At 40.7% G+C, this 13413-nt stretch overlaps 1 protein-coding gene across 1 annotated transcript; it reads left to right on the top strand.

The window, feature by feature from the left end:
* Window positions 1–1407: 1407 nt before the first annotated feature.
* On the top strand, window positions 1408–2143 carry WFDC12 (WAP four-disulfide core domain 12). Its single transcript, XM_075993415.1, has 3 exons — window positions 1408–1486; window positions 1602–1760; window positions 1926–2143. Exons 1-3 carry the CDS (start codon window positions 1408–1410, stop codon window positions 2141–2143), a joined length of 456 nt encoding a protein of 151 aa, XP_075849530.1.
* The last annotated feature ends 11270 nt before the right edge of the window (window positions 2144–13413 follow it).

Below are 13413 nucleotides of genomic sequence, written 5' to 3'. Positions count from 1 at the left end.
GGATGTCAGAAGCACATCTGCCCCTATTGTGACAACCAAAAATGTCTCCAGACATTGCCAAAGTCCCCCAGGAGCAAAATAACCACCTTTTGAGAATTACTGCAAAACAGGAGCATTGTCCCCCGGCTATTCTACCATCTTATAATATGAACATGAGAAGCTCCTTGTGGGGCTGCCTTCCAGACAGTCTGGATTCAAGGTGCCAGTTGTTCACAGCAGAGGCAATTCTTCAACACCTACAGACTTTGGGCCCATGCAAATTATCAGCTCCTCCGAGCCAGGGGAGGAAACTACTAATAATACGTCCCATGGAAATGTTAGTTCAGATCCTCAGATTCTTAATAGGAAAAATATAGGAATTAGGTCCCAGGTAGTTTTTGTCCAGGCAACCAGGGAACCTCCTAGAATCACTTTTGAGGAACTCTGATTGTCACACTGTACTAATGAGGACATATACCAGCAACTTTCAGAAAACATCATACTTAATAGTGAAAGAATGAAGGTGTTCCCTGAAAGATCTACCACCACGTTTATTCAGCAATGTACTGGAGGTCCTATCCAATGCAGTAAGACAAGAGAAAGAAATATTAATAAAAGAAATATGTATTCAAAGGGAAGAAGAGAAAGGCCAATTTTTGAAAATGATACAATGGTCTAATGGAAACAAAACAGAATCTACAGATATAGTCTGACACATTCTTAAGGTGATTTAGGTGACATAAAAATCAATATATGAAAGTCAACTGTGTTGCTATACACTAAAAATATAAGGGGTTAATTTCCAAAATGTATAAAGAACTACAATTTAATAGCAAAAATATATACACGATAACCCAATTAAAAATGGACAAAAGGACTCGAATAGACATTTCTTCAATGAAAACATACAAATGGCCAATAGGTGTATGAAAAGATGCTCCATGTCTCTACTCATCAGGGAAATGCAAATCAAAACCACAATGAGATATCACCTCATAGCTGTTAAGATGGCTATTAGTTAAAAACAAAACAAAACACTACCAGGCTATGTGAACCTAAGTGATTTATTTTCCTTCCTGTGTCTCTTTTTCTTCGTCTGTCAGACAGTTTGGTCCTGACAGCGCCTGATGGTCAATCAGGTCTTCTCATGTGAAGAAAGAGGGCCAGCTTTCAGATGTCTGTATTGCAGCCTGGAGACCTCGGGGAGAGCCCCAACCCCCTCCCTGGAAAAGTCGACATTTCCTGATTCAGCTACAGATTGCAGCCCCCCCTTGCCATTGGTCAACCTCCAGCCCCGCCCACTGGCGTGGGGAGTGCAGCCCTCCCTTGCCATTGGTCAACCTCCAGCCCCGCCCACTGGCACGCCCAGCCTGGACCATACAAAAGCAGGCTCAGCTTCAGCTCCCAGTCAAGCACCTTCCCGGCAACATGAAGACTCTCTGCTTCTTGGTCCTTACAGCGTTCCTGGTCATTGCGACCCTGACCCCCGGGGAAGCAGTCAAAGGAGGTGAATGGATATGGTGGACCTGGGTGGGGCTGGGCTAGGGAGAGGCGCTGAGGGGCCGTCTGGGACTGCGGGCAGTGCTGGAGCCCTCGTCTCAACCTGTGGCTTCCTCCACCAGGTAAAGAGAAGTGGGGAAATTGTCCGGCGGAGAAAGGAAGCTGCATCAAGTCCGGTCCATCCCAGTGTCATTCTGATAATGACTGCCCTGGAGACAAGAAGTGCTGCTTCCTGCACTGTAGCTACAAATGTGTGAGTCCTGAGAGGAACAGAAAGGAAGGTAAGGAGCCCCTGCATACCAGGCCTGGTGCTCTCACTCCCCCTGCCTCTGTCTGGCTCATGAAAGCACTGAGGAATTAGTGCTTTTAGCTGGTGTGGGGAGGGGTGGTTAGAGTTGGCAGGGCCCTAAAAGATCAACAAGTCTGAACATCTCCATTGCACAAAGGGGGAAATGAGGATGAAGATGTGTCAAGGTCATCCCTGGGGCCAGGATGGGAGCCCAGGCCTCCAGGCTCGTCCCCCTCCACAAGTATCCTCAGTTCTTATGCTGTGTTCTTTCTACCTCCAGGAATCGGTCAAATGGCACCTGTCCCTCAGGGTGCTGACACTTGGAATGTTGGACAAGTGGGACAAGAAGCGAGCCCCCAGAAGGAATGGTCCTGAAATCCTTTTCCCTAAAGAGAGGGAAGAGTCTCAAAGAGTCCAGACCCCAGTGGCTAGCTTTTCCTTCTCTGCCCAATGCTCATTCCCCACCTGCATGAATGGACCCCACCCCCCACCATGAATGAGATCAGTGCCCTTATAAAAGAGACCCCAGAAAGCTGTCTTGTTCTTCTGCCATGTGTAGACAACAGCTAGACGACTCTGTCAGAGATCAGAAATGACAAATTTGTGGGCACCTTGATCTTGTACTTCCCAGCCTCCAGAACTGTGTGAAATAAATGTCTGTTGTGTATAACCTAGCCAGTCTGTTGTAATTTGTTATAGCAACTCAAATTAACTAAGACAACCTAATCGTTAAAAAAGAAATTCTACAACATTATCAAAATAAGTGAAATATAAAATACCTACAAATAAAATACCTAGAAATGTACAGAAATTTTCTGAAAAAAATCTATAAAGCTACTACATGACATTTTAAAAGCTATGGATAAACAAGCTAAACTTTTCCACAATAAAAGAGAATTTTAAAAGATATGCCCTTCCCCAGACAGGAAGTCTCCACAAGATGACCATCTTGGCCAGCATAATTTATACCTGAGATATGATTAAAATCAAAACACATTGGCTTTTGCAACCCCTAATTAAATAATTGATTCTGACAATGATCATTCATTCATGGGATGTGGTATCATCACCCATATGTGGAAAAACACAAGTTTAAAATGTGACGAGTAAGGCACATCACATAAAATACATTAATCTGTCTTCACGACAGGAAAAATGGGTAGGCCAGACCTCCATTTCTCCTGCTGTGGTTGAGCATGAACCTCACCAAGCCTCTACGGCTAATCTGCATCTACAGGAAACATGAAAGTCAAAGAAAATGAAAGAGATCACAGAGAAGCAACATGGGACATTCTAAAGGACAATTCATCTGTTTTGTTCAACAAGTAAGTAGCATGAAGGAGAAGGAGTGAGAAAAGGAGGACGAAAAGGAGTTGGAGGGATTGATCTAAATTAAAAGACACTTCAGAGACACTCCAACACATGCAATGTGTGCACATTGTTCAGATTCTGATTCAAACAACTGTACAGTCATTTTTGAGACAAGAAGAAAAACAATGCAAATAGAATGGTGCCTATGAACTGATGAGTGGTGAGTACTACTCAGCCATAAAAAGGAATGAAATAATGTCTTTGAAGCAACTTGGATGGAATTGGAGACCATTATCCCAAGTGAAGTATCTCAGGAATAGAAAAACAAACACCACATGTTCTCACTTATAAGTAGGAGCTAAACAAGGGATATATATGGTCATAAAGAGCTGTAATGGATATTGAAAACTAAGGAGGGGTAGGGTGGGAGGGGTTGAGGCATAAAAATCTACCTATTGAGTACAATGTACACTATTCTGATGACAGGTACACTGAAAGAATCCACAATCCATCCATGTAACAAAAAACACTTGTACCCCCTAAATTTTTTGAAATAAGAAAAAGAAAGAAATTACTATTAATTTTGTTAGGTGTGACAATAGTTTTGTGATTATGTGAGAAAATGTTTTTAATTTTTAGAGATGCATACTGAATGAAGTATTTAAGAGTAAAATATAAGATGTGTTGGATTTGCTTTAAAATACTTTATCCAAGGCCAGGCATGGTGGCTCACACCTGTAATCCTAGCACTCTGGGAGACCGAGGCCGGTGCATCGCTCAAGGTCAGGAGTTCAAAATCAGCCTGAGCAAAAGCGAGACTCCATCTCTACTAAAATAGAAAGAAATTAATTGGCCAACTAAAAATATATAGAGAAAATTAGCAGGGCATGGTGGTGCATGCCTGTAGTCCCAGCTACTTGGAAGGCTGAGGCAGGAGGATCACTTGAGCCCAGGAGTTTGAGCTTGCTGTGAGCTAGGCTGACGCCACAGCACTCACTCTAGCCTGGTCAACAAAATGAGACTCTGTCAAAATAAATAAAGAAAGAAATAAAATAAAATAAAATATTTTATCCAAATAAGGGGTAGGGTTATACATGAAGGAAATGTAAAGTGTTCATTGTTGAATCTGGATGATAGGTATACAGGGCTTCATAAACACATTTACTGTTCTCTTGTGTATTTAAAAAAAAATTTTTTATGATAAAAATAATGGATTTATTTTTGTGACTTAACAAATTAGCATTAAGTTCATATGAAATACTTGTAACATGGAAAATTGAAAATGTAAACTGATGAAGCTCAATGGATAAGACCAGTAGCTAAAACACATTGTAAAGCTACAATTACGCCATTGCAAGCGTACCCCGTTTCACTGTGCTTCACTTTATTGCGTTTAACAGTTACTATGTTTTTTACAAATTGAAGGTTTGTGACAACCCTGCATCAACCAAGTCTATTGGCACCATTTTTCCAACAGCATGTGCTCACTTCATGCCTCTGTGTCACATTTTGGCAATTTTCACAATATTTCACAATAAATGATATTATTTCATTTATTTCATGATGATATAATATCATTATTTCAATGATATTATTTCAATATTTCACAATATTTCACAAATAAATTTCACAATATTTCAAACTTTTTCATTATTATTATATCTGTTATGGTGGTCTGTGCTCAGATCTTTGCTGTTCCTATTGTAATTGTTTCTGGAACTGACCAGCCATTCCCCCATATCTCTCCCTCTCCTCTGGCCTCCTAGTTCCCAAAAGACAACAATATTGAAGTTAAGTCAATTCATAACCCCACAATGGCTTCTAAGTGTTCAAGTAAAAGGAAGAGTTTAAATCGAAAAATCCATTTAAATCGAAAAAAGCTAGAAATGATTAAGTTTAGTAAGGAAGGCACATGGAAAGCTGAGATAAGCTGAAAGCTAGGCCTCCCGTGCCAAACAGTTAGCCAAGTTGTACATGCAAAGGGAAAGTTCTTGAAGGAAATTGAAAGTGCGACTCCAGTGAGCACACCAATGATAAGAGAGCAAAACGGCCTTCCTGCTGATACAGAGAAAGTTTGAGTGGTCTGGAAAGAAGATGAAACCAGCCACGACATTCCTTTAAGTCAAAGCCCGATCCAGAGCAAGGCCCTAACTCTCTTCCATCCTATGAAGGCTGAGAGAGGTGAGGAAGCTTCAGAAGAAAAGTTTGCAGTTAGAATAAGTTGGCTTATGAGGTTTAAGGAAAGAAGCCATCTCCATAACACAAAAGTGCAAGGTGAAGCAGCAAGTGCTGATGGAGAAGCTGCAGCAAGTTATCCAGAAGATCTAGCTAAGAGCATCGATGAAGGTAGCTACACTAACAACAGATTTTTAATGTAGATGAAACAGCCCTATACTGGAAGAAGATGTCATCTAGGGCTTTCGTAGCTAGAGAGAAGTCCGTGCTTGGCTTCAAGGCTTCCGAGAACAGGGTGACTCTCTTGTTAGGGGTTAATGCAGCTAGTGACTTTAGGTTGAAGCTAGTGTTCATTTACCATTCCAAAAATCCTGGGGCTCTTAATAATTATTCTAAATCTACTCTGCCTGTGCTTTATAAATGGAACAACAAAGCCTGGATGATAACATATCTGTTCACAGCATAGTTCACTGAATATTCTAAGCCCATTGTTGAGACTTCTCAGAAAAAAAAAAAAGATTCCTTTCAAAATATTACTGCTTATTTTTTATTTATTTATTTTTTTTGGCATATTATGGGGGTACAGATTTTAAGGTTTCAATAAATGCCCATTTCCCCCCTCCCCCCAAAAGTCTGAGTCTCCATCATGACCATCCCCCAGATGGTGCACATCTCACTCATTATGTATGTATATACCCACCCCCCTCCCCCCTCCCCCCTCCCACCTGCCCAATACCCTATTACTGTAGTACCTATGTGTCCACTTAGGTGCTACTCAGTTAATACCAGTTTTCTGGAGAATATATCTGGTGCTTGTTTTTCCATTCTTGGGATACTTCACTTAGTAGTATGGGTTCCAGCTCTAACCAGGAAAATATAAGATGTGCTATATCACCATTGTTTCTTAGAGCTGAATAGTACTCCATGGTATACATATACCACATTTTATTAATCCATTCTTGGATTGATGGGCACTTGGGCTGTTTCCACAGCCTTGCGATTATGAATTGTGCTGCTATAAACATTCGAGTGCAGGTGTCTTTTTTGTAGAGTGTCACTGGATCATTTGGGTAGATGCCCAGCAATGGGATTGCTGGATCAAATGGTAGATTCAGTTGTATCGCTTTAAGGTATCTCCATATTGCTTTCCACAGAGGTTGAACTAGTTTGCAGTCCCACCAGCAGTGTAGGAGTGTTCCTCTCTCTCCGCAACCACGCCAGCATTTATTGTTTGGAGATTTTTTGATAAAGGCCATTCTCACTGGGGTTAAGTGATATCTCATTGTGGTTTTGATTTGCATTTCCCTGATGATTAGAGATGTTGAGCATTTCTTCATATGTTTGTTGGCCTTTCTTCTGTCTTCTTTAGAAAAATTTCTGTTCAAGTCTTTTGCCCACTTTTTGATGGGGTTATTTGATTTTTTCTTCCTAATTTTCGTGAGTTCTAAGTATATTCTAGTTATCAGTCCCTTATCGGATGCATAGGATGCAAAAATTTTCTCCCATTCTGTAGGTTGTCTGTTTACTTTCATGACTATTTCTTTGGCTGTGCAGAAGCTTTGTAGTTTGATCATGTCCCATTTATTTATTTTTGTTGCTGCTGTGATTGCCTTTGGGGACTTCTTCATAAACTCTTTGCCCAGGCCGATGTCTAGGAGAGTGTTTCCAACTTTTTCCTCTAGAGTTCTAATAGTTTCATATCTTAGGTTTAAGTCTGTTATCCAGCGTGAGTTGGTTTTTGTGAGAGGTGAAAGGTGTGGGTCCTGTTTTAGCCTTCTACAGGTGGCTATCCAGTTTTCCCAGCACCATTTATTGAAGAGAGATTCTTTTCCTCAGCGTATGTTTTTGTCTGCTTTGTCAAAGATGAGATGGCTATATGAGGATGGTTTTATATCAGGATTCTCACATCTGTTCCACTGGTCAATATTCCTGTTTTTGTGCCAATACCATATTGTTTTAATTACTACAGCTTTGTAGTATAGTTTGATATCTGGCATATTAATGCCTCCCATTTTGTTTTTGTTGCCTAGAATTGCTCTTGATATTCGGGGTCTTCTTTGGTTCCATACGAAGCGTAAAATTATTTTTTCTATATCTGTGAAAAATGCTGATGGGATTTTAATAGGTATTGCATTGAATCTGTAGATCAGTTTGGGTAGTATAGACATTTTGATGATATTGAGTCTGCCGATCCACGAGCATGGTATGGATTTCCATCTGTTTACATCCTCTGCTATTTCCTTCCTCAGTGTTTCATAGTTCTCCCTGTAGAGGTCTTTTACCTCTTTGGTTAAATATATTCCTAGGTACTTTAATTTCTTTGTTGCTATTGTGAAGGGAATTGAGTCTTTGATTTGGTTCTCAATTAGATTGTTGTTGGCGTATATGAATGCCTCTGATTTCTGTGTATTGATTTTGTATCCTGAGACTTTACTAAATTCATTGATCAGTTCCAGGAGTTTCTTGGTTGAATCCTTGGGGTTTTCTAGATACAATATCATATCATCAGCAGACAGTGAAAGTTTGATCTCTTCTGCCCCTATTTGGATACCTTTGATTCCATTTTCCTGTCTGATTGCTGTAGCCAAGACTTCCAGCACTATGTTGAACAGAAGTGGAGATAGTGGGCAGCCTTGTCTGGTTCCAGTTCTAAGTGGGAATGATTTCAATCTTTCCCCATTCAGTATGATGTTGGCTATGGGTCTGTCATATATGGCTTGTATCATTTTTAGGTATGTCCCTTCTATGCCTATTTTTTTAAGTGTTCGTATCATGAAAGGGTGTTGAATTTTGTCAAAAGCTTTTTCTGCATCTATTGAAAGAATCATGTGGTCTTTGTTTTTGCTTCTGTTTATGTGGTGAATTGCATTTATAGATTTACGTATGTTGAACCATCCCTGCATCCCTGGGATGAAGCCCACTTGGTCGTGGTGGATTATTTTTTTGATAAGTGTCTGGATTCGGTTAGCTAAGATTTTGTTGAAAATTTTTGCATCTATATTCATTAGGGATATTGGTCTGTAGTTTTCTTTTTTTGTTGCATCCTTTCCTGGTTTTGGTATCAGAGTAATATTCGCTTCATAAAAGGTGTCGGGGAGGTTTCCGTTCTTCTCGATGTTGTGGAATAGTTTCTGCAAGATAGGTACTAGTTCTTCTTTGTAAGTATGGTAAAATTCAGGTGTGAAGCCATCTGGACCGGGACTTTTCTTTTTAGGGAGATTTTTAATTGCTGTTTCTATTTCAGCTGTTGAGATTGGTCTGTTCAGGGAATCTGTTTCTTCCTGGTTGAGCCTAGGGAGGCTGTGTGTTTCTAGAAATTTGTCCATTTCCTCCACATTTTCCAGTTTGTGTGCATAAAGATTTTTGTAGTATTCATAAATTGTATCTTGTATCTCTTTGGGATCAGTTGTGATATCTCCTTTTTTATTCCTGATGGAGCTTATTAGAGATTTCTCTTTTCTGCTTTTCGTTAGCTTAGCCAATGGTGTGTCAATTTTGTTTATTTTTTCAAAGAACCAACTTTTTGTTTTATTAATCTCCTGAATAGCTTTCCTGTTTTCAATTTCGTTTAGTTCTGATTTGATCTTGTTGATTTCACTTCTTCTGCTGGGTTTGGGGTTGGTCTGTTCTTCTTTTTCCAGCTCTTTGAGTCGTTTCATTAAATTGTCTATTTGTGATCTTCTTGTCTTTTGGTTATAGACATTTATGGAGATAAACTTTCCTCTCAGAACTGCTTTAGCTGTGTCCCAGAGGAGTTGATAACTTGTCTCTCCATTGTCGTTTTCTTCATAGAAGTTTTTTATTTCTGTCTTGATTTCTTCATTTACGAAGTAATCATTTAGTATTACTGCTTATTGACAATGCACCTGGTCACCCAAGAGGTCTGATGCAGAGGTACAAGGAGATTAATGTTGTTTTCATGCCTGCCGACACAACATCTATTCTACAGCCCATGAATCAAAGAGTAGCTTCAACTTTCAAGACTTATCATTTAAAAAATACATTTTTAAAGGTTATAGCTGCCACAGACAGTGATTCCTCTGATAGATCTGGGCAATGTAAGTTAAAAACCTTCTGGAAAGAATTCACCATTCTGGCTGGCATTAAGAACGTTTATGATTCATGGGAGGAAGTCAAAATATCCACATGAACAGGAGTTTAGAAGAAATTGACTCCAATCCTAATGGATGACTTTGAAGGGTTCAAGATTTCAGTGGAGGAAGTCACTGCAGATGTGGTGGAAATAGCAAGAGAACTAGAATTAGAAGTGGGGCCTGAACTTGTGAGTAAATTCCTGCAATCTCATGATAAAACTTGAATGGATAAGGAGTTGCTTCTTATGGATGAGCAATGAAAACGGTTCCTAGAGATGGAATCTACTCCTAGTGAAAATGTTATGAACATAGTTGAAAGGAGAACAAAGGGTTTAGAATATCACATAAACTTAGTTGATAAAGCAGCAGCAAACTTTGAGAGGATTGACTCCAATTTTGAAAGAAGTTCTACTGTGGGTAAAATGTCATCAAACCACATTGCATGTGACAGAGAAGTCTTTCACAAAAGGAGTATTTCATGTATGGAAGTGCCAAACTTCATTGTTATCTTTTTTTTTTTTTTTCTTCTTTTTGGGACAGAGTCTTGCTCTTTTGCCTGGGCTAGAGTGCTGTGGCATCAGCCTAGCTCACAGCAACCTCAAACTCCTGTGCTTAAGCAATCCTTCTGCCTCAGCCTCCCAAGTAGCTGGGACTATAGGCATGCACTACCATGCCCGGCTAATTTTTTCCATATATTTTTAATTGTCCAATCGATTTCTTTCTATTTTTAGTAGAGACAGAGTATTGCTGTTGTTCAGGCTGGTCTCAAACTCATGACCTCAAGTGATCCTCCTGCCTCGGCCTCTCAGAGTGCTAGAATTACAAGGACGAGTCACCACGCCCAGCCCATTGTTTTCTTATTTTAAGGAATTACCACAGCCACTCCAACCTTTAGCAACCACCACCATGATCAGTCAGCAGCCACCAACATGGAGGCAAGACCCTGCACATGGTAAAAAGGAATTTGAGGATGAAAAATGATATTGCACACTTAATAGACTACAGTATATTGTAAACATAGCTTTTACATGCACTGAGAAAGCAAAAAATTTGCATGACTCACTTTATTGTGATACTCTGTTTACAGCAAGAACAAAGCCCGCAACATCTTGGAGGCATGCCTGTGATGGCATGAGAAGAAACATTCAAAGGAAAAGAACAGAAAACCCAGAAACAGCTCCTGTTATATACAGGACTTGAGGATTTTTTTTATAAAGTTCAATTTTTAATCAATGGCAAACGTTTGAATTATTCACTAAATGGTAATGGGATAATTGCTTAATAACTTAGAAGCAAAGTATTTCCTGTCTCACACCCTATGCTGACATAAATTTCAGATAGATGAAAGAATTAACATGTCTTTCAAAAATCACAAAATAATCACAAGTAAATATAGTGAATATTTATCAGAATCAAAAGCCTTTTTTTTCAGCATATGTATGAAGGAAGAAAACATAAATGCAAAGAATGAATTGACTAGTCCAAAATTTAAAACTCTGGCTCAAAGAAAAAACAAGGAAACAAATATTTGCAATACAGGATTCAAGTAAGTATTTATCATGCTTGTCTCATTTAGTGTCAGAAGTATCTTATAAAATAAATATTATTTCTATCTCCATTGTATAGAAGAATAAACTGAGGTTTAGAAAAATTAAAGTCACACAGCTACAACTTGGTGGCACCAAGGTTCAAAACCAGGTCTGCTTGATTCCAGTATACATCCACTAACCACTTTCCCATACTACGTCTTATGTATGACAAGTTAATAATAATATCCTTAATATGTCAACAGCTCTTAAAACTCAATGATAAAAATAAAAGGACCCCCAATAAAAATGGGGAAAATAACAAAAACAGGCAATTCACAAAACAAAAAATACAATCAGTCAGTATAAACCTATGGAGAAATATTCACCATCACCAGAATTCAGAGGAAGGCAAATTAAAATGAGACACTGCTTTCCATTAGCAAAGATTTTATCTACCAGTTTTTTTAATATCCTGAATTTGGTGAGTATATCCATTAAGGATCTTTGGTTGCGAGCAATATCCCCCAAACTTTGGATTGCTCTCTTCAGAGTACTGCCTCCTCTGTTCAGGACTCTCTCTAATGGACAGGTGGGCAGGTTATGGGTGGGGGAAGAGTCCAGTGGGTCTAACCTGGATCAAGTGTGCTCACCTGTGATAGGAGAAGTACCTGGTGATTGGCAGCCAACCAGAATTACAGGAGTTGAGGAGCAATGGCTCTACCAAAGGCAAAGATGCTAGGTGGACAAAAACAACAGACGTCTATTGCAGGGCAGGCGGAAACTATTCCACACTCATTTACTTCCTTTCTGAAATCTAATTTGACCAGATATAGCCAAAGCCTGGAAAAATGATCACACTCTTTGACCTAGCATTTCTACGTTGACAAATTTACTCTAAGAAACCAGTCAGAGAGGCGAACCCAAAAATGTGCAAACATTATCACAACTTTATTCGTGAAAGTGAAATATAGGAAATCATATTTCATAATAGTGAACTGACCATATGTGTTTTAACATATCGATCTTATAAAACACCATGTAGCCATCAGAAAACATGATGTTTAGAGAACAGTTCACAGCCCAAGAAAAATGTCTACAAAATAATCTTAATTGGAAAAGCATTTTGTCCATGAATGTGTGTAATTTGTAATAAGGGGCAAAATAGCTCATACATTTTTTCCTCCAAAATAAAGCTGCCAAGGAGGTGCAGAATTCCAAAAGTAGCTTCAGATCATAGAAGACAGAGCCCCTCCTATCCTGAGAGCTTAGAAGACAGCATGAGAGATTCAAGTTAAACCCAAGAAAGAACTTCCTGACTGTGAAAGCTGCCCTGGACTGGAATGAGTGAGTAAGACAAGCCCTGGAATGTCACCTTCCTTTCTCAGGCTCAGATGAAGTACTGACCTGCTTTCAAGGTCCAGGAACCGAATGGGGGTGGGGGAGGCATGCCAGCTCAGTCAGGAATTAGTTATGTGTTCCTGGGCCAGTCCCCTCCAATCTCAGGCTCACAGTTTCCTCATCTTTCGAATGGGAGCATGGGAGTGGTGGTTCATGCTTCTAATCCTAGCACTCTAGGAGGCTGAGGCAAGAGGATTGCTTGAGCCCAGGAGTTCGAGATCAGCAAGAGTGAGACCCCGTCTCTGCTAAAAATAGAAAAATCAGCTGGATGTTGTGGTGTGCACCTGTAGTCCAAGTTACCCAGGAGGCTCAGGCAGGAGGATCGCTTGAGCCCAGGAGTTTGAGGTTGCTGTGAGCTATAATGACGCCAATGCACTCTACCCAGGGCGACAGAGTGAGACTCTGTCTCAAAAACAAACAAACAAACATACGGAAGGCTGAGAGGATGGACGCAATCTCCTCCAGTGCTGACAGAGTACTAGGATTCGATGGAGTTTCTGTTTGGGACCTGAGGATGCTGAGCCATCTCTCTTCCATCAAAAGCAGGAGCCAACATCTCAGATGTGAAATCTAAGGTGGGGGCCCCTGGATGAGATAACATTGTTACTCAAGATCCCTTGGGGCCAGAGAAGGGGTCCCAGTGGCTACTTACACCTGCTGTGACCAGCAAACTCAGCCAAACCAAAAGCCACACTCCACCCACCCCCGACAGCCAGGCCAGCTCCAGGCAGAGAGCAGTTCTACCAGATGCCACTGCAGGTGACCTCAGCAAAGGCGGGGTGAGAAGGACGAAGTGGGGAGGACTCCTTCCTCCCCTAAATTGCTCGGGCCTCCCTGGGGCTGCAGGTGTTAATCTGGGGGGTCCCTGGGCCCTGATCTTCTTGGGTTCCAGCAGCAGAAACATGAGGTTTGGGAGCCTCTTCCTCCTGGTGGTGCTCCTGGCTGTGGGGACCCAGCTGCCTGCTGCCTCTGGCCGGAAGAAGGGAGGTGAGTGCGGGTACCTCCTCTGCTCTAGGGACCAGGTGGCTTCTACCTTCCTGGGGAGAGTAAGTGTTGGGGGTAAGGCAGATAACTCAGTGTGTGTGTGTGTGTGTGTGTGTGTGTGTGTGTGTGTGTGTGTGTGCATGTGTGTGTGTGT

The sequence above is a fragment of the Microcebus murinus genome, chromosome 16 (assembly GCF_040939455.1).
Source record: "Microcebus murinus isolate Inina chromosome 16, M.murinus_Inina_mat1.0, whole genome shotgun sequence".
Classification (NCBI taxonomy): Eukaryota; Metazoa; Chordata; class Mammalia; order Primates; family Cheirogaleidae; genus Microcebus; species Microcebus murinus.
This window is presented reverse-complemented; position numbering and strand designations above follow the sequence as displayed.

Bases quoted from the DNA above. Each gene is read 5' to 3' on its own strand.
- WFDC12 (XM_075993415.1), top strand. From the start codon at position 1,408: ATGAAGACTCTCTGCTTCTTGGTCCTTACAGCGTTCCTGGTCATTGCG. The intron at 1,487-1,601 runs GTGAATGGATAT...TTCCTCCACCAG, and splicing joins CGGGGAAGCAGTCAAAGGAG to GTAAAGAGAAGTGGGGAAAT. The intron at 1,761-1,925 runs GTAAGGAGCCCC...CATTGCACAAAG, and splicing joins TGAGAGGAACAGAAAGGAAG to GGGGAAATGAGGATGAAGAT.